Genomic DNA, 21,226 nt, shown 5'->3' with positions numbered 1-21,226 from the left:
ATCCATTAAATAAACTCTAATTGATTTTTACTTGATACCATATCTATTTTCGTTCACTTTAAAGAAATGCGTATCTGTTACGAGGTATATGGTTCCATTTGTTTCGCAATGCATTGACGTCTTCTCAATGAGGCCACAGGCGTGCAATTTCAATTCCGCGTGCTGGCACACTAGCTATAAGAGAAGCACGATGCATATACCGGAAACTCTGGCATGACGTCCGAAACGATGGCGGCCCACGTGTCCCTCGAGAAACTTTACGTAATGCTGAGAGCATGGTTAACTCATCCTCTTTTTTAATATTTAATTGTTTATTTCTAATTTTATGTATTTTTTCTAATATCTCATTCAGTATTTTATATGTTTCTTTGCAATAAATGAAGATGGATTGGTTTACATCTTTTTGTAAATATAAACAACTATGGAATATTTCTTTCCCTTCTTCTTAAAATTAAAAAAGAATTGAAAAGAAATTATGTATAAGTTTTTCTTACGTTGCAATATGTTTGCCATATCGCAACGATAATGTTCAAATTTAGTTTTCTCTTGCAGTTCTTATAGATGTATTGCTCAATTTTTGTTTCAAAATTTTTATATTCAAATTGTAAATTTTGGAATCCTTTCGTTATAATAATTGAACGATCTATATAAATTAATAAATTAACTTATTAGAAATAGTTAATTTACACAAAACAATTTTTAAATGTGAAAAATTATAAATAAATTTGGAATACATTACTTTTAGACGTTTGCTTAAGTTCTTGCTGGTGAAAATTTAAGGTATTCCTGGCAAAAATAAAAAAACATTTGCTCTTTTATTTCTTCTGGTTCGGAAACTTTTAATGTCCTCAAACAAAAAATGAATACTTTCTTTTTTGCATTGTCTCTTGAATTGTTGCTACATATAAAAATTGCATAAATAAATTAAATTTGTATTATATCAAATGCATTGTCTACTACACGCCACGCTCGCACCCAAATTTTCTATAATAAATGCTTTATAAATGCATACCGAGTGTTTGTCACTTGTCTAGTCTCCAAACAATTGCATATTTCACTTGTTAATTAAGAAAAGAATCATTGGTAGGTTTTCTGATAATTTTTGTAAAATTATTACAAGAATTTTTCTTATCTAAAGAAAAAATTGAAATAATTTTTGCCAATGTTAGTTAAATATAAACAATGATTATCAGAATAAATATTGGACTATATGAACAAGATTTTGAGAATATAAAAGAAAATATTTGGAGATTTGTAATTATAGTATTTTAGAAAAATGGCATGAGACATTATTATGATAAAACAACATTTTATAAGAATAGCACATCTTGAATATTGTTGAGTACACAGAGACAATTTTTTTAAATTCACCCTGCAAATCATAATTGCGGGACAATATAGTATTTAGGCATATTTTACTGTGCACTACAATAAGTATTTTACACGCGATTAGAAATCACGGCGCAACCGTAACGGTGAGTCCGTGCTCATCTTTTTCCGTCGGCCGACGGCAGTCGACAGTAAATTCGAGGGAAGTGGGTCGGCGAGCAGCGTGACTTTTGAAATCTGTGATGTGTCCATGATTGTACATACACTCTTTTATCTAATCTAATTATAATAAATAATTAAATGTGTCTCTTGTTCCTATCTTGTTTCTTTTGCACTTTATTTGTACTTATAAAAATTTATTTTGTACTTATAAAAGCAGTATTATAGCTTCTGACACTCAAGCTGGCACTCAACAAACTGACACGATCGAAGAATTAATTTGTTTTAAAGTTCGTTGGTTTAACACGTGTAACGTTAACGTCGAGTCCCCAAAGGCAATACAAACAAATATATACCGAGAGCCGAAAAACAGTAATTGTATTTTCGGCCGTGAATGAAAAGCTCCCCTGAAATCTTCCCTCTGAGATCTCAGATCGGGCGTCAAAGTCTATGCGTACTCTGTTCGTGATATTCGAGAAATTAAATAATGTGAAAGTCACGAAGTCGCTTGTTAGTCATTTCTTGAATAATCCTACACTACAGTTTTATTGACAATCAGTTCACTTGTAAAAAATTTCTACGTGACTTCTTTGCTTTTATTACAAGATTGAGATTGCATTCGGTAGCTTTGTAACAAAATGGAAAAGAGGAATCTAATTTTCATGTAATCTACACTATATTTTTTCTGTGTAAGAATGATAATGATAAACATTGGCATTGACCTTCTAACGTATTATAATGTATATAGATATATATTTTACATTCTTTTGCTGTGCTTCCTGCTTCTAAATCTTTAACGTTGCAACGGAAGTTTCCTCTGAAGACACGTATAATATATGATTAGAAGAATAAATTTAGTAAAATATATATTCATATATCATCGTATCTTTCGTTAAAAAAAAATCAATCTTCTATCATAATGCTTTTCGAAAAACAATAGAGCGATCGAGCTCTAAAGAATCGGAAAGTTCAATTGGCGAGATGCTTTAAGATTACGGGTTAAAGCGCGCCGGTAAACTTTCGGAGCTTTTATGGTCCGCTGCCAAAGTATTAATGCGTAACGGCTACGCTAAAGGCTATAATGTTAAATTTATAGTGTCAAATTTATGTCGTCACTGCTCCTACTTTAACGCCTACGCGTTGCTGTTCAACTCCATTGTTTTATTTAAGTAATTAATTATTAAAGTAATAATTGTGTGAATACTTACTTCTCTGCAGACTCTCTGTGTTCTTCGAACTTCTGGACAATGTCTTTGATTAGGTTTAAAATTTGAAAATCGGTATAATTTGTTAGATGATATTTTAGATGTTTGATAAAAATTTGTTATTATTATCCCAACACTTAAACTGTTTCAGGTAATCATTGCATGTAATTAGATACATATTTTCACCAGTAGGGTTTTTTAATTTGGAAATGTGTATTCCCCTTTCTATTTCCATATTTTATATTATATTCGAGTGTACTGTAATTTTATGCTAGTGCTCTTTCACTCGTGTGTATCGGTCGACAGCTAATGTAAAACTGATTGTCTGACGAAATATTTGAATTCGTCAACATTGAGCACATATAGAAGGTCAAAGAAACTTCTAGAACAGTGGTATAACTACCGGGTGTGGGAGACGGGCAGAGGGAGCTGCCGCAGTGGCGTAACTTTAAAATTTGGACTCGGGGGTATGACCTTTTGAAGACTCTGTTATTATTTGACAAAAGAAATTTATGAGAGTTCGAATAATAAAACATCGAACATCATTTATGATATTGAAACAAAAGTAGAAATATATCCTTCTGGTATATGCTTCTTCTTTTGGAAATTATAAGACTGAAAATAACTTTCATCAAGACAATCTTAATAATCACAATATCTTTATTAAGGAAATATGCTAACGAAGAGATTAAAGTATATTTGTAGCAATTTTCGTACCATAAAAATAGTTGTACCATAAAAATAGCATAAAATGATGAAATAGCTTTTTCTTCGTCTTCTTACTAATGGCACAGAACTTTTCTCATGACATGACAGACGGAGTTTCTCGGAAGAGTTCGAGACGATTGCTTTCGATCTCTTCGAGGCATGCCAGGGCCCGAAATAATCGAAGAACAAAGATGCTCTTGGCATCAGTCGGGCGTTTCATCATTCTGTTTGTACAATGTCGTAGGGAAACTCGAGATTACACTCACTGCCAGTCAGACTCGATCCCGTGTTAAGCGCGTATCTGATTTTTAAATCGTTAACATCGAACATGGAACGTAGAACGGGAACGTAACAAACGGATGACATTATTGCAATAATAATCTTAAAAATTCTGCGCAGATATATGTTCTTCAATTGATATATCAAATTAAATGAAAAAAATGATAAAATTACGATTCTGTTTTAATTTAATTTTTGAAGTTTATTGTTACTCATTTCTATTGACTTTATTTATAAAAGAGTTCGCATAGGCTTGGAATCTTGTCTTAAATGAAGTCTTGTTATATTATGCTGTATAATATCTTTGAAGCCATGATGATTTTTCTACGGTGATGTGAAACTTCGATCAATTATTTGTCGATTAACGTCCCCTCCCCCCCCCTCTCTCTCTCTCTCTCTCTCTCTCTCGGCTCGCATGATTGCGGATCTTGTCGTGAAGGAGATTTCGCACGTAAAGCCGTGAGTGAAGCCGCTCTTTAAACGAGTGTTTACGTAGTTGCTATTCACGCAGGAACGTCGTCCGCCAGAATCCCAAATAATCACGGAAAAGCGGTGGTTCTGGCGCATTTACAAAAGTTTCGTCACTACCGTGTCTGTGGCATCGTAAAGGGATTCATGATCGCGCGGTGAAACCTTCACAAATTCAATCTCTGCGACTTGATGTTTTATTTTACTATTAATTTATATTAATTTTTTATAATCGTGCATTTAAGTAAAATTGTTATATTATTGATTTATTACAATTCTACACATTATTATTTGAAAACGTTTTGTCCTTCTTTCTCTCTTTTATTGTATGATAATTATAATTTATTAAATCATATACTGTTTGATAAAAACATAATATGAATATTTGAAAACGTTTAAAAGATATAATTCAATAGTGTACGGAGATAGAGTTAAATGAAAAGAACAAAGATGCCATTCGAGATCTTATCTTGATTAACTATTGAATGGATAAAAGATTAATAATTTATGTACATTGGACGCAAAAATCGAGTTGATCAATCTGCGGTCACGATATATCTTGGATTCTCATAGCATTTATCTTGGATCATTATAAATCATTCCTGTGCTATCCAGGTCGCGTTGGACACTTCGTGTGAGTTATTAGACGTAATAATTGACATAAATAATGGTATAGGATAATGGGTTACGTACGGTAACATTGTGACAGTAGTTGTCGGATCTCGATAAACCCATCATATTCATAATCATACTGCGCGTTGAAAGTATTGTCGGGAAAATGCAACGGACTGGCATTTCGCGGAGCGAACGAACGAAGGCACGCGTGCGAGAGAATGTGCGACCGACATTAAACGCCTTGCTACTCCAGTATTTGCAGCGAGTCTTAATCGAAACCCGTTTATTTTTGGGATAATTTTATGATTTTTAAAATTGAAGAATTTAAAATTCTCTTTTAAGAATGTATTTTGCAGGATTTTTGTAAATTCTGGAACTATTATGGAACGAAACGTTAAGATCTGTGTTGTCGACTGCAATCGCAAGATCACAAGGTCGACGACGAAACGCAGTATCGCGATGCCAGGCTAGCTCGTCAATGATTATTTTCCCAATCGATACGACGTCCGTTTATTTGTTCGCCGCGCTAAGTGGTGGCCGTCTTCTCGCAATTTTCTCTGACGCAAATTAGCGTGTGTGACGATGTTATTTGAGATTATTTTTGCAAGTCCTGGCGGCGCGTTTATATACGGAATGATTCATGTAGGACAAGATGCACACGCGCGCGCGGCTATTGGACACGATAATATTTCGCCATTCCTGCGCGAGCTTCTGATCGTTCGAGGAATACAGATTTATTTTCTTGCGGAGAAAAAAAGGAACCGATTTCGCGGTGATTTCTTTGTCCACAACTCGATCGTTCCGAGGATTTTCCAAAACTACGCTGGAATCCATTCCCGCGAATCCGTCCGGCGAAGGCGGCGCCGTAATTAATAACAACCGGCGTGCGGGGCAAGCTCGAGTTGCCAGAATTAGACTTGCAAAGCGCCGGCATGCGTACTGGTGCCGGTGTACCGGCTAACCAACCGGCCATGCGTCGTGCGAGCTCGTTATTAGCAAGTCAAATTTCGGAATCGAGCCTTAGGCTCGGCCTGCGGAAAAGTGTGTACGGTTTATTTGCGTCGTGACCAGCCTGCAAGACCGGGTTCAGAATTCGTAATTCGTGACGCGCGACGGTGTCGGTTTAAAGATACCTTAACAACGCGCGGCATAGGTGGTACGCCTCGCTGTGACACCTTGCCAATGGGGCTTTCGTAGCTGCTTTTTGAAAGAGAGACAAACGAAAAATACGGAACAATGTAAAAACGAGGAAATACGTTCGTGTCTACGTTTACGTATTATTTACGTATTTATTTTAATGGAAATTATGATTTATTATTACAAATGAGTTTTTCTGTTTATTTATGTCTGCTGTGGGAAGTTTCTTCAGAGCACGCACAAGCACGTGCATGTGTTTCACGAAAGTTTTGCTAACGCGGAATCCCAGGATTGAAAAATTGCTATTCATCAGTTGTCCAATTATCCGTGACTCCTGACGCGAAATGTCGACGTGATTTACTTCGTCGTCGCCGCGCATTCCATTTTCATTTTTCTTTCCTTTTTTTGCGTAACGCGCCGTATAAATCTCACAAGGATTTTTTCGAGTTTCTCTATCGGAGAATCGCCATGGGAATCCACGCTTATGTAAATTCGATCCACGGCAGATCGCCACTGTAATGTATCGGCCGGCCGTTCGCCGATCTATCGGCGTTTTCTCGTACGGCAATTATCTCGACGGTAATTACCTCGTCATAGCAATTACAGGCTCCCGACCATCTCCTGGGAAGGAGGAGGAGCCACGCGCGCGGAATCGATCTGTGGACATCCGTTTCCATTACATGATAGACGCGATTTCTCGACACTGTCATTAAATCTCATTAGTTCGTTGATTTCTCACCGCTCATGTAAATTTCCAGCCACAATTTAATTGCCGCTCGGGGATTTTGTTACCGACTCCAACCGGGAACGTCGCGTGTTTCTGTTATTAGTCTCTCCATTAAATTTACATCAGAGTATCGTAAGCGGTATGGCAATTTAATGCAAAAGAGATAGCTACTGCACAATGTAAAAATTATAAATGCTGCACTAATTGCATAATTTTCTTTAACATTAATCTGCTTATTATTGTTTAATATTAACGATTACACTGAGCCCTGACAAATTTTATATTAAAATTTTTTACTTTATATTAAAACGGCAGCACCCCGTGGAACGATCTGATGTTCAATCGGTGGTCAAATTATTGCCGTCACGTTCCTTAGAATTAAATGACAACATGGCTAGTTGCGCATTCCCTGCCCACGTGGCCGGATTATGTGCTTAATGGATAGCGGTTAAAGGTGGCACACAAAGTGGACTAATATGAGGTGCCACTTAGTTGATTAAAGATCCTTGAGCAACCCGCTCGTGTCAGTAAATACGACGCGATTATTACACGTGTCACTTATCATTAGCAGCGGCAGGCCGATCCGTGGCATATATTCTATCCCTCCCTCGAAATCGTTACGATTGTCTAAAAATCACATTGTACCACTTTCGATTATTACAAATTAGCTTCGATCTGTCTGAAAGTAACTTCGCGGGACATTAAAATTGACTAGCTCTAAAGAAAAAATATGTTGAATAAGAAATATCGAATTTTCTGAAAATATTACATAAATCTTATCACATTCGTAACGAAATACGAAAAAATCCAAAGCACTCGTTTTTCTTTTTAAATATTTATATCCAATTATTTTTCTGTACTGTAAAATTTATAATGTCATATTCATTTTGAATCATTTTTAAGTATTTCTATAGATTGCCTCTGCTTCTACTTAATATGTTGTTAATTTAACTAAAATAAATTAAACAATTAATTCAAGAAATGTATTAAATTTGATTGAAATTTATTTTATATTCGCTAAATGTTTAATACGTTAATATGAACTAATAAAATTAAGCAGTTCAATCTCAGACATTGGTTGATTAGCTATGATTGTTTTTTAATCACATGTTTTGTATTAAAATAATATATTTCGACACACATGATAGTTAAAAATAACACAATGTTATTTAACTCAGACTAGAATAGGATTAAATTTGCTCTTTTAATACTTAACAATATAGTCAATATTCCAATGGAAAATGCCGTTTCTTTAACAAATTGTCGATGAAAGGCGAGTACAGGCCTCAAAATTAAAAATTCGCATTAACAACTCGACATGTTTCCTGCTCGTTATTATTTCTCTTCTTCTCGAAAACATTGTTTAGAATTAGCACGTGTCTCCTGAAAGAGGAGATTTTTAACGTTGGCACGGCGAGACCGGAAACATTAACGATACTCATGGACTTCGGCTTTGTTCTCGTACGCTAATGTGAGCGCGGTAATTCCCAAAGCGTAACACACGGCCCCGGCAACACCGGACTGGAGGAGCCAACCTTGAGGAGGAGAGGCGTGTTATGCAACACGTTGAGGCGTATACGCGAAACATATGTAGCGACAGCGTCGCATCGTCGCGTCTAAATCGGCGTAGTCCGCTATTATTCTGTCTCCTAGATTGAAATTAAAAATTCATTTAAATACTAGCAATAAAACGCGAAGTTATCACTATATAAGAATATCACTCTGCTTGCCCGTACATTTTACAGTCTGCTCGATAATATGAAATCTCCATAGAATTAAGCTCTAATCGAGAATATTACGCAATTTTTTATATTTAATCTCTTCTGGATTTTACATAAATTAAATTTAATTCTATGGACTGATTTTATATTATATATGTACAAACATGTGTACGATATGTTAATTTGTATTTTTACTTTCACTCAGCTGTTATTGCATATACATTTGATTTTATCGCTTGCCCGCCGCTCTTGTTCATTTTTCATGCGAATGATACGAGTATACATATATTGCACCGTGAAATAATGCATTCATTGCACCGCGTTTGCTTGGCGACGTTCGACTTGCTTGGCGCTGACTCGCGTCCCTGTTACGCAACGCGATTCGGCGAAGAAAGCACGTTATTTTCGAGTAGTAATCAGGCCAGCAGCGTAGCGGGTAGGTGGAAAGCTTCTCATGATTTAAGGTCAATGCACAGAGCGGATGAGAGAGAGACCCGTTTTTCTTCTTCTTTCTCTTTTTCACTCTCTCCCTTTTTTTCCCTCCTCTTCTCTTTTTCCGTGGGTCGCGCGCGGTGCAAGGATAGCGCGCCGTCGCGTCGCGACATATGTCGGTGCATTGTTGCGGCAACAATGAACGATGGCCACTCCTCTCCACCTCGTGGTTGTTGTACCGTTGCTGCCGCTTACCTACATGTATAAGTGTATTATAAACGAACAGCCACCTACAACAACGGCGGCAGTGTGCCGCGGCACGCTCATAAATTATATACGTTTCGCAATTCTGTCGCGCCGCGAAGGCTCGACAGAGCACCGCGCGCTGTCGTGTTTAAGGATGCAGTATTGAAGCATTCCCAAACGCGATTAGGCTGCCGAATGAAATGTCCACCTGCCGAGCGATGAAAGCATTCTGAACACACATTGTATCTAAACGCAAAGATATACGTACCGCTCGATCGCGGATTCGAATTAAAAATTAGGACTTGTGATTTGCTTCGAAGGCCTCGACATTCAAACTTCGAAGCTTCGACATTAAAATCTTTGAATTCTTTCGAAGCTTCGAAGTTTAAGGTGCCTTCGAAGTTTTGAAAAATACATTTGTACAAATGATAAATTTATTCAGAAAATTTACAAATATTGTAAATAAAAAGAATTAGTATATCTACGGAATTATTCCTAAAAAATTTGAAAGTATTATAACCTGAAATATTACAAGTTAAACTTAATACATGTGTAAATAAGAAAAGATAATAATTAATAAAACATTACAATTAAGAAAATTCAAATTTTAATGTATTTTTCAAAACTTTGAAGCTTCGAATATTTGAAGTCAGTAAAAAATAACGGCCTTATTAAAAATATTATGATACAAATCTGTACATTAAATGACGTTAATTCTTCTAGTTATTTCTACGATATAATAAATTTCTTGCGCATGGTAATTGTGATATCATATAATGTATTGTATATATACGGGATGTCCCCGTATAAGTGGCCATCTCTTTTTATCTCGTAAACTAATAGAGATAAACCTAATAAATATAATATCAAATTAAACGGCTCTGACTAAACTTTATTGTAAGCACAGTGTTTAAGAGTTAGTTAAGCAGTTCTGTTATCGACGGAGAGAGAGCGTCCTCAGCATCAGCGCTTGAGTAGTAGAGATTTTTCGCTCATTGTAAAAACACGTTTTCTTTTGTTAAATTTTTTTTATCGTCTCGCTTGTGCGAAGTGCCTCTTGCTCATTAAACATAGTAAAACAATATTCAGTGTCATTCATTAACATTTTGGCGCTCAACGTGGGGCTGATGCATTAGGCGAGTGAAGGGGATAAGAAAAGAAGTCTCGCAAGCAAAAGTACGTAACTTCAACAGAGGGATCAGCAAGTACGTAACTTCAACAGAGGGATTCGCAAGTCAATCTCGACAAAGAATCAGCAAATCTCATCGAAGAAAAAGGTCAGCAAATTGTTAGATCATAAAGTACAATATGGATAAAGATATGCGTAAATTAAAGCAGCGCAGAACGCAAATCAAAGGACAAGTCATACGTATATTGCATTTTCTCGAGGCAGGAAATGTTACGATTGCCGAGGCGCAAATCAGATTGCAGAAACTAGAAGACTTTTTTCGAAATTTCGAAGAGTTACAATGCACTATTGAAGAAAAGACTAGTGGCTCACAGGAAAGAGAGCCGAGCGAAATATGCGATCCGGAAAGAGAGATCTTCGAGCAGATCTATTACAGGGCGGCCGCAATGGCGCAGGAAATTGTTTGACAGGAACAAGCACAAAACGAGGCAAGAACACAAACAGTTGCAGAAATTTGCAGGGAAAATCGGGAAAGAACACCCGAGATTACACGCAGACGACCAAAGCTACCAGAGATTAAGCTTCCAGAATTCAGCGGGGATTATATGAAGTGGTTATTTTTTAAAGACAGTTTCGAGACGACTATACACATGGACAACAGCCTAACCGCTGTTCAGAAGCATCAGTACCTCGTCAAAGTACTTCAAGGGGAAGCACGCAGTGTGATTCAAGGATTTAAGATTTCCAGCGAGAACTACGAGAGCGCTTGGAAACTGCTAAAAGATACGTATGACAATAACATGATAATCATTCAAAATCATTTAGACGAGTTACTAAACTTTCCAGATATAACAAAAGAAAACAAAGCGGATTCGATACAAAAGTTTATTTGGCACATACAGACGCACGTATCTGCATTGAAGACATTAGCATTACCCGTCGACGAATGGGACGCCATATTAATTCATCTATCAAGAAAAAAGTTAGATTACACAGAACAAAATGATTGGCAAAATTTGATTAAAGATCGCACTCAGGATGATATGCCAAAATTATCAGAATATTTAGCATTCTTGACCAAGCGATGTCACACAATTAAGGTGCTCGAGCAGAGTAGACAGAAACCCACCGAGAAATCAGCAATTCGAGAACCGAAAAGGAACGAGCGAAAGGTGGCTCTAGTAACACACAAGTGTAAAGTTTGTGAGAGTGATCATCCAGTTTACAAATGCAGTGATCTGTTGAAATTATCGGTGGCAGATCGTAAGCAAAAGCTCATAGAAAAGAGATTATGTACCAATTATCTCAATTTTGGTCATATGTTCGCGATTGTAAAGCGTCGACATGCAAAAAGTGCAACAAAAAGCATAACTCGCTTATCCATCAAGATGCTACAGAGGAGTCGGCAGATCCCTCAGCCAAACAGTCTTGTGATTCTACGACACCGGTCGTCACGCATTGTACTGAATCTACGATTGGGATACCGAGGTCACAATCCTCAGAAGCGAACAAAATCGAGACAAGCGTTTATTGCACCCACCAAGGGGGGACTAAAGTGATTCTTTCAACAGCGAGAATTTGTGTGTTAAACGCAAACAACGAGAAGCGGTACTGTCGAGCGTTGCTTAATCCAGGTTCGCAAACAAATTTAGTTACATCTAAATTTATTTGAAAGCTAAAGCTGTTATGTCCCAATGAAGCGCATCCGATTAACGTAATTAACAAGATGGTTACCAGAATCAATAAAATAACTAACATACACATTAAGTCAATGCATAGTGACTTTACAACAACAGTGAGTTGTCTCGTTGTGCCGACGGAACAGTTGCCACAGGTAAAAATCAATACCACGAAGATATCTATCCCGAAAGATGTCAAGTTAGTAGATCCAATGTATTATGAACCAGGATCCATTGATATACTTCTGGGCGCAGGAGTGTATTGGAAGATAGTTACCGGAGCACCGGAAAATCAAGTGAAAGGCAGACCAGCATGGCAGAACACGTATTTAGATACGATCATTGGAGGAGAACTAGAAAAAGAGCACACGGCCGCGTCAGGTCTTTGCGGTATGATTACAAATAATTTACTACATAATCAGTTACAACGATTTTGGATTCAAGAAGAAGCTCCGGATATTCTTCCATATACAAAAGAGGAAACATACTGTGAAACATTCTTTTCTGATACAGTCATACGCCAGAACGACGGCAGATTCGTTGTACGGCTGCCAACTCGCTCACACGTGAACTTGGAAGACTCCATAACACAAGCCACCAAGAGACTCAACTTTCTAGAACATCGGTTTGCTAGTGATCCGGCCTTGAAAGAAGCTTACGTCTAATTTCTAAGGGATTTCTAAGGGAATATTTACAAGAGATCATATGTCTTTAGTCGAGAATCAGAGTGCTATATTAGCGCAGGAGCATTACATTATACCACATCAACCGGTGTTGCGTCCAGATGACGACTAAACTACGAGTCGTGTTTGATGCATCTTCAAAGACGACAAATGGAATAGCATTAAATGACAAATTGATGCCCGGACCGAATTTACAAGCAGATTTACAGAGAATACTAATCCGATTCCGAACACATGAGTTTGTCATCACAGCAGATGTGGCGTTCATGTTTAGACAGGTTTTAATAAATCCCCGAGATCGAAACTTACAGTTGATTCTATGGCGCAATGAAGTAACACAACCTCGTCAATTATACCAGCTTGATACTATAACGTATGGAACGGCGTGCGCACCGTTTTTGGCGATGCGATGTCTCAAGGAATTAGCTAAGATTTATCAACAAGAATTTCCATTAGTGGCAAGAGCGGTGGAACAGGACTTCTACATGGATGATGTTTTGACCGGCGGGTCCACACTTGAGGACGTTATGACATTACAAAAGCAGCTGACGGAGATGTTGGCTCGTGGAAAATTCCCTCTACGGAAATGGCGAGCAAACCATCCAAGTATATTGAAGCATCTGTCAGAACATAGTACGACAAGCGACTTGCTTGTGATAGATAAGGATCAGCCAATCAAAACGTTGGGACTTCTGTGGAATGCGACCACGAATGTTCTTCAATATCGTATTACGTTGGACGAAAACAAGTCAAACACTAAAAGGAGTATGTTATCAAAGATAGCACAAGTATTCGACCTCTAGGTTTGGTAGCCAGTACTCATTGTTGGAAAAATTATAATGCAAAAGATATAGAGACAAGCAATAGAATGGGATCAAGAGCTCCCAATCAATTTAAGGATATCGTGGGGAAAGTATTATACTTTGCTTACGAGGCTAAATGACGTGCGAGTCAAAAGAAATATCAACATCAAAAATAGTTCATCAACTTTCGATTTATATGGATTTGGCTACGCGTCGGAAGCGGCTTATGGAGCTTGTCTATATGCAGTTAGTACGGATCAGCATGGAATACGTCAGTCGGAATTAATCTGTGCAAGGACAAAGGTAGCACCATTGAAGACGATATCGCTGCCAAGGCTTGAGCTAGAAGCTGCTCTCATGTTAGCAAGATTATTCGACACAGTTAAGAAATCGTGTCGTAACAAAATCAACAAGGTTAAACTGTGGAGCGACAGCACAGTGACGCTAGGGTGAATAAAAACACCACACTCTCTCAAGACGTTTGTAGCAAATCGAGTGACAAAAATACAAGGCCTCACAGAAGAAGCTGTTTGGTCACACGTGCCGTCGAAAGACAATCTGATCTCCTGTCAAGAGGAGTTTTGGTAAATCACTTGGTTGAGAGTCAATTATGGTGGCACGGCCCACATTGACTGAGAGAAGAAAAGCGACAATCTTCTACAATGAAGGAACCGGAGGTTAACTTGCCGGAACTGAGAGCAATGCCTGTCACGTTGATGTCGACTCAGGCGCATCAACTCTTAACAAAATATTCGTCATATCATAAACTATGTAGAATCGTAGCTTTTTGTTATAAATTCGCAGAAAACTCTAGATCCGGCAAAAGAACAACACCAATTACAGCAGCAGAATTAGACAAAGCCGAAAAGATCGTAATTTGTTGGGTTCAACAAGAAGCGAAGGAGCTTTGCAGCCTACAAGAAGGGAGAACGCTCCCGCGAAAGAACGCATTACGAGCATTAGCAGCCTACCTTAGCGAAGATGGTTTGATTCGTGTGGGAGGCAGACTATAGCACGCGGAACTCAACTCGGAGCGGAAGAATCCCATGGTTACCTGCAAAGCATTACGTAACAGATCTTATTCTACGGGACAGACATGAGCGATTGCTACACTGTCCACCGGAGCAATTGCTGCATGATGTTCGAGAGCGATTTTGGCCGATCGGTGGAAGGCGAGAAACGCGTAAAGTTGTCAAGAAATGCATCAAGTGCTATTGTTTTAATCCAATTCCGGCGGAGGTCAAAATGGGTGATCTTCCCGCGGAAAGAGTTCGCAGTTTTAATCGTCCATTTACCACAACAGGTTTAGATTACGCCGGCCCAATCCAAGTTCGGGAAATCCGACGACAAGGAAGGATCCACATAAGCAAAGGATACATCGCAATATTTGTATGCACTAGCACGAAAGCAGTGCATTTAGAGATCGTAACCGATCTTACAACGGACTCATTCCTAGCAGCTTTGCGCCGATTTGTCGCTTGTAGAGGATTATGCGCTCAAATATTTTTTGACAACGGAACGAATTTCGTTGGCGCTGTTAGACATCTCAAGGAGTTGTACGAGTTTATGAACGAGGAACAAGAAGTAATTAAATCCGAATTGGCGGATCAACGTATAGAATGGCAATTCATTCCGCCCCGCGCGCCCAATTTCGGCGGGCTATGGGAGGCGGCGGTGAAGAGCGCAAAAAGATATTTGTTCACCGTAACAAAAGGACGTATCCATACATACGAAGAGTACAGCACTATTCTTGCCCAAATAGAAGCTGTGCTCAATTCAAGACCGTTGACTCCACTTTCCAGTGACCCGCTGGATTTGTCAGTTCTGACACCTGCGCATTTTCTAGTTGGTGGCTCGCTCTTGCAGCCCGCTCAAGTCAATCACCTCAATACACCGGATAATTCATTAGCCAAATGGCAAAAAATGCAAAAATGAGCCAGCTGTTTTGGAAGCGTTGGCAAGCAGAATACTTGCAAGAACTGCAAAAACGAACAAAGTGAACTGCCTCCAGATACTAAGCACTAAGATGAAGAAAGATGATTTCGTTGTTGTAAAGGAGGATCATGTTCCCCTTTTCCAATGGAAACTAGGCCAAGTGATGGAAATACATCCAGGCCAGGATGGCGAAGTAAGAGTTGTCACGTTGCGGACTTCAAGCAGAGTATTCAAGAGACCCGTCAGAAGGCTGTGTGTACTTCCGATGGAAGAGACTCCAGATGGTCAAGATTAAAAAATTTTTGTTTCTTTCTTTGATATTGTAATGTTCAATCATTTGCGTTAAGTATATATTTCATTTATCTGCTCTAATTTAGCTGCAGTTCAATCGCATACAAGTTCGCAATACAAGTTAGTTTAGTTGTAAGCCAATCGACTTGAAATTGTAATCTTAAATCTTATTTAAGTATCTGTATTATTTAATCGCGACAAGTAGTCTTAGACCATCCTTGTGCAATCATTAACCAGTTATATTGAAAGATATTCTTTCAAGATGGCCGGAATGTTTAAGAGTTAGTTAAGCAGTTTTGTTACCGACGGAGAGAGAGTGCCCTCAGCGTCAGCAGCGCTTGAGTAATAGAGATTTTTCGCTCATTGTAAAAACACGTTTACTTTCGTTAAATTTTTTTTATCGTCTCGCTTGTACGAAGTGCCTCTTGCTCATTAAACATAGTAAAATAATATTCAGTGTCATTCATTAACACACAGTAATTACTTAGAAATATTATCTATATTAGAGAGCAGAAAGACATGATTAATTTTTGCACGGTAAAGTGATAATTTTAATATGATACAAGTTGTAGCGTTCTTTTTAACGAATACAACGATGTGTGATTATATAACGACATTATCTTACAAATTATACAAATTATTTTGGTTTAAAGTTTTGCTAGCGACTGTTACCTTTTCAGTTTTGGCCCTTTGGTGTGGCCAACTTTCGACTTTCGCGTTGACAATTGACGTGTAATGTTTTTATTTGATCATAGTACTCACGTCAGTGAGTAATTATAATCATAATATAACATTATATAAAAAGTAAGAAATGAAATGTAATAGAAAATTATTTGAAAATATTTCAGTAAATTAAATAATTAAGATTTAAAAATACCAATAGAGAATTACACGATAACGATTTGGGCAACAATATCTAGAATGTAAAGCATTTTTTTAGTAATTGTAGATGGGCTTGCATAGTTTGTGGCGTGAGAAAAAGTGCATGATGATTAAAATCGTTGCATTCGCAACGAGAGGTCCGCAATTGCGGGCGCAACATGTTTGCCTTGCAATTGGAACGCGTTCCACGAAGGCGAAATTGATGTCTGTCCTCGATTTGGCCGCATATAAACTTGTTGAAATTGCTTGCAGCGTCGTCATAATTCATAACCGCCCGCTACCGCGTTAACAATCATTCCGTTGTTGCCGCATTATGCAATCAATCATCTAATGGAAAACTTTATTAACTTGCAAGCCACCGACGACGCCGGCAGCGATTCGCAGCATTGCTCGACATACATATTTTCCCGCGGCCAGTCTTATCGCGTCCCAGCCGTAAAAATCTGTTTTATGAAGGAATTATTATATTATAAGCAGAATATGTTAAAATAATACATTGATCATAATCAAATATAATCTTCTTAGTTATATTAAGTATATGATATAATTTAACACTAATATTATCTTTTCCAATATTTTTAAATTTTTTAAAAATATTTATCATTATATGAGGTAATTTTTTTGTTAAATATTTATTCCGAAATTTCTTGTGAAGTTTAAGGAAAATTTTTTGCAATGATCTTTGAATATATTAAGACTGCTATGAACTCTTCCGAATCATTTACTTCGTTTCTATCAACATCTCGCTCTACTATTTTTTAGACATCGTAAAAGCGTCCGCGTAAATCAACGCGACTTGTTCAAGATTAGCTAAGCGCATTCCCTTTTATTAACGAGAAATGTAGAGTTCTCATCTCTCTCCGTGTCGCAATGATCACTAAAATGCTGATCAGTCAGTGGTGATTAACGATTCGAATAAATTACATGTATATATAATTTTATGGCGATTTAATATTTTTAACTCTGTTATTTAATTAATATAACTCTGAAATTGATTTTAATCAATTCGGAAGCGATCGCCGCCTCTCGGAAGGCAATGGCAAACCACTGAGAGTATCTTTGCCAAGAGAACCTCTTCTTAAAATGGCTGTTCGGAACCGGCGTTAAAATTGTAGGTCTCGTATCTGCGTAAAAAAGTAAATAGCGCACATCACAGAAATACGAGAAGAGCTCACTATACGCTCTGATAAGAGTAGTAGGACTATTGATTGATTGATATAAAATTATAAAGTAAACAAATCGCTGTTGTTACGTGTGGAAAAATATAAAATGTTTTATAGATTTAAATTCTTCACAAGTCAATTTTTCAAATCTAATAAAATCTTAAATTTGTTTTATTGAAAATTCCATTGAATTTATAAGTATCAATCTAAAATTAAATTAAACATTTATTTTCGAAGCTCACGTTCATTGCTTTTTTTTCTTAAGGCCTTGTCACACGATGAGGCATGATTTGCCTCAGATTTGCATGATATATTAATTTTTTATTGACACATTATATTTTTTTTACTGGTATTTCCTTCTATTTTTGTGGATGTATTCTTCCGTGGTACAAAATATAAGCATATTAAAATACCAAAGATTTTATACATAAATCTATAATAAAAGAATGAAATAAGATTAAAATGACAGTGAAAGTAAGTAAAGAAAGTACATTAGTAACTAATGTCATCATTTGCATTATTTTAAATTAATGATAATTATCTTTAATTATTTAACAGAATAAGCGGTGCATTAATTATTTTAATGTCAAAGTAGTTATGTCATTATATTTAGATATTTTATACATAACTGCTTTTAATGTGCACTAATCCGATATGATACAAATTCGCTTGAAGTAAAACATAAATGTGACATATTAATGTCACATTTTCTATGCCATTCAATCCAAAAATGAATTGAAAAATGTGACATTATTATTCCGTTTTCTACATTATCTACATTTATAGCTTACAAGAAAACCTCGCGATGGAAAAAAAAAGTTTAAATTTTTGTGAAGCCGCGGAGAAATTCCGAACTGTCAATTTTCCATCACGCCAGCGTTTCCTTAAAAATTGTGCGAATCGAAATAATAAAGATTAATTTATTATTAAATTTTTTTACGAAAGAATTTAATATAGGCGTACTTTCTGAAGTGTCCCTTATAATGGGTTATTATTTGTAAAATTATCTTTTTCTATCAGTAGCGATTCTAAATGTATTTTTTAATTCTAATTACATCTCGTGCAAATAATTTTCTTTTTTATTATTTGAAATTGTTTGTATAGATTTTTTAAGACTGTTTTTTGAACAAAATTTGTTTCGCATGAGAACACTATTTTTTAAATTATCTGAAATGCAAATCGTAATATAGTTGTATAATAAGTATACATCAGTTTCCCAGTTTATCTTTTCATTACAATTATGGTAAGCGGCCGTAACGGTCTCATTGGTCGAGTTAAGTGAAATCAAAATGCTAAAGAATTTCTTTAAATATTCCTTTTGAGTTTTACTTATAATGCCGATGATTCATTAATGCTGTGATTTTTTAAATGTTTTTGGTTTTTTTTTGTTAAAATATGTTTTACACTCATTTCACTATATTTATCACTTTTTACTTTTTTATAGCACTTATAAATCCACGATCTCGCGGTTGAAACATATTTGGATTAATTTAATTCGCACAAACTATTATTATAATCGCGGTATGATGTAGTTTTGTTGATGACAGTGCGCGGATCGCATGAAGACTTCTAGATATATGCTTATAAATCTTTGTTATAAGATTTGCATTCTATACCAAAAGGAAACGTTTCGCTACATATTGCGATACACATTGATTACTTAGATTCCTTAGACAAGCAATGTTTAAATATGTATGAAAAGATACGTTTTCGCGAAGCGCGCGTTTATAGTGCTAGTATTAATAAAAAAACTTAGAAAATAACAACCAAAAAGAAGTGTTTCATGACTTTACCGAATTGTGAATGATAATAGAACTTCTGCATATATTGGCTCTCTTAAATGTGTTATTTGTCGCATGAGCTGTAATCCAACCAAAGAAAGAATCTCTTCAAAAGTTTCTGGTGTCATTCTCATAAAATTAAAGTAAGTTTTAGTATCATACAAACGGAGCTCCTGTATCAAATGTTCCCAATTCTCATGACGTTTCGTTTGAAGTATGGGACGCACCCAGAATCGGCGAGACCTTTCATGTTCTTCATTGACACATTTGATTTGTCTATGAAATAGTATCACAGTAATAATTTTCCTTCGCAAACGCTGTCGATATAGGCCTCCATAATTCTACAAACGAGAATCAAAGAAATAACATATACACAAATTATTTATTTGGAAATATTCTTAACCATATGCAAAATTTGCAGTTATAGCAACGATGTGTATAATTTTGGAAGCCACATTATATCCACTTAGTAAAGATAAAGCCATATTTACTATTATTATTACAATTAACTGAAAAATGATATATTTAATTAAAAATTACTAATATGTATATGCAACATCCTGATGTATACGTGCTAAATAAATTATAATTGTACTTATAAACTCTATATACTTTAAATTTTACTTATACTTTATTTAATTATATTACTTACTTTAAAATTGGCGAACTGTCACACAGAATGTGCTCACATAGAACAATGTGTTCACATAGAATGCCCGGATTCGAATAAAGACGTTTACATCAAGTTTCTTATTTGTGTACAGTTTCGTATTTTAAGTCACAAGAAATTGTAATAAGCTACCTTAAAGTTTTATTACAGAAACAAATAGAAAATCATGAAAATTAGCTTTATTGCGCTCTCTCTCTCTCTCTCTCTCTCTCTCTCAAACGCTTTAGGGGAATTTTATTCTCAGGGCACTAAATGACGATTTCTCTCTTTCTCTCTCTCTCTCTGTCATATTGAAGGTGCCTATATAGAATAAATAGGCGCTCCCACGGGGGGAGAGAGAGACTCCGTTTCTTTTTTTTTCTATCTTTTATTACGATAAATATCATAAAATTCTTAACTTATTAAAAAACGAGATGAAAATCTGGGCAAAAGTAGTAACAGATCAAGCGACGCGGTAGCTTATTAAAATAATTATGGTGAATACTTACTCATTGGTAGGTTTATGTTCTTCGGTCCTTCGTATTGTATTCAGTAATAAATCATTCATTTTTGTAGTGTTGAAATGCTTTTTCAAATGGTCATTGGTTCAATGGTTTATTTATGGTTTTCTATACATCATTTACTAATGTAAACGATGTGTAGAATTATTGTTTATCTCTACTTATACATACTTTTTAATATATTTTTCGGCTTCTGGACTCAAATGCTTAATTTCTTCAAAAAATGGCGAACATATCTTTTTGTGGTTTATTTATATGTTTTTCTTTGTTATATTGATCTTCTATAATTTTTCTGTAATTCAAATTTTTTATATTTTGTAAGGCACACATATTTTAATTAGAGCATCTAGCTGTCATTCTTTTTACAACAGCTTAATTTTATGTCTTTAATTTACACACAGTCTCTTAATTTATATAAAATTCTTAACTTATTAAAATACGAGATGAAAATCTCGGCAAAAGTAGTAACAGATCAAACGACGTGGTAGTTTATTAAAATAATTATGGTGAATACTTACTTATTTATGTTCCTCGGTCCTTCGTATTGTATTTACAAGGGAACCTCGCGAAGTGTCAAATTCTGATTTTAATGAAACTTGGTATACTTTGAGGTCACATAAATAGATGAATTTAGAAATTATCAATTGGTGCTAAAAAACGGTTTAAAGGAATGAATCCACCCCT

General features: G+C 36.1%; 3 protein-coding genes across 3 annotated transcripts in view; 2 read left to right on the top strand and 1 right to left on the bottom strand.

Annotated features, from left to right (window-relative positions):
• Window positions 1-12,618: 12,618 nt before the first annotated feature.
• Window positions 12,619-13,773, top strand: LOC105448017. Its single transcript, XM_011686376.1, has 2 exons — window positions 12,619-13,305; window positions 13,372-13,773. Exons 1-2 carry the CDS (start codon window positions 12,619-12,621, stop codon window positions 13,771-13,773), a joined length of 1,089 nt encoding a protein of 362 aa, XP_011684678.1.
• A 209-nt stretch (window positions 13,774-13,982) lies between these two features.
• On the top strand, window positions 13,983-15,255 carry LOC105448016. The gene is made up of 2 exons (XM_011686374.1): window positions 13,983-14,304; window positions 14,396-15,255. The coding sequence occupies exons 1-2, from the start codon at window positions 13,983-13,985 to the stop codon at window positions 15,253-15,255; spliced, it is 1,182 nt and encodes a 393-aa protein (XP_011684676.1).
• A 3,459-nt stretch (window positions 15,256-18,714) lies between these two features.
• LOC105448015 overlaps window positions 18,715-21,226 on the bottom strand; it is a 2,695-nt gene continuing 183 nt past the window's right edge. Inside the window, exon 2 of the mRNA XM_011686373.1 lies at window positions 18,715-19,713. Within this exon, the coding sequence (XP_011684675.1) occupies window positions 19,381-19,713 (333 nt within the window). The 3' untranslated portion in view covers window positions 18,715-19,380. The remainder of the gene's footprint in view (window positions 19,714-21,226) is intronic.

The sequence above is a fragment of the Wasmannia auropunctata genome, unplaced genomic scaffold (assembly GCF_000956235.1).
Source record: "Wasmannia auropunctata unplaced genomic scaffold, wasmannia.A_1.0 LD336090.1, whole genome shotgun sequence".
In the NCBI taxonomy this organism is placed as follows: Eukaryota; Metazoa; Arthropoda; class Insecta; order Hymenoptera; family Formicidae; genus Wasmannia; species Wasmannia auropunctata.
This window is presented reverse-complemented; position numbering and strand designations above follow the sequence as displayed.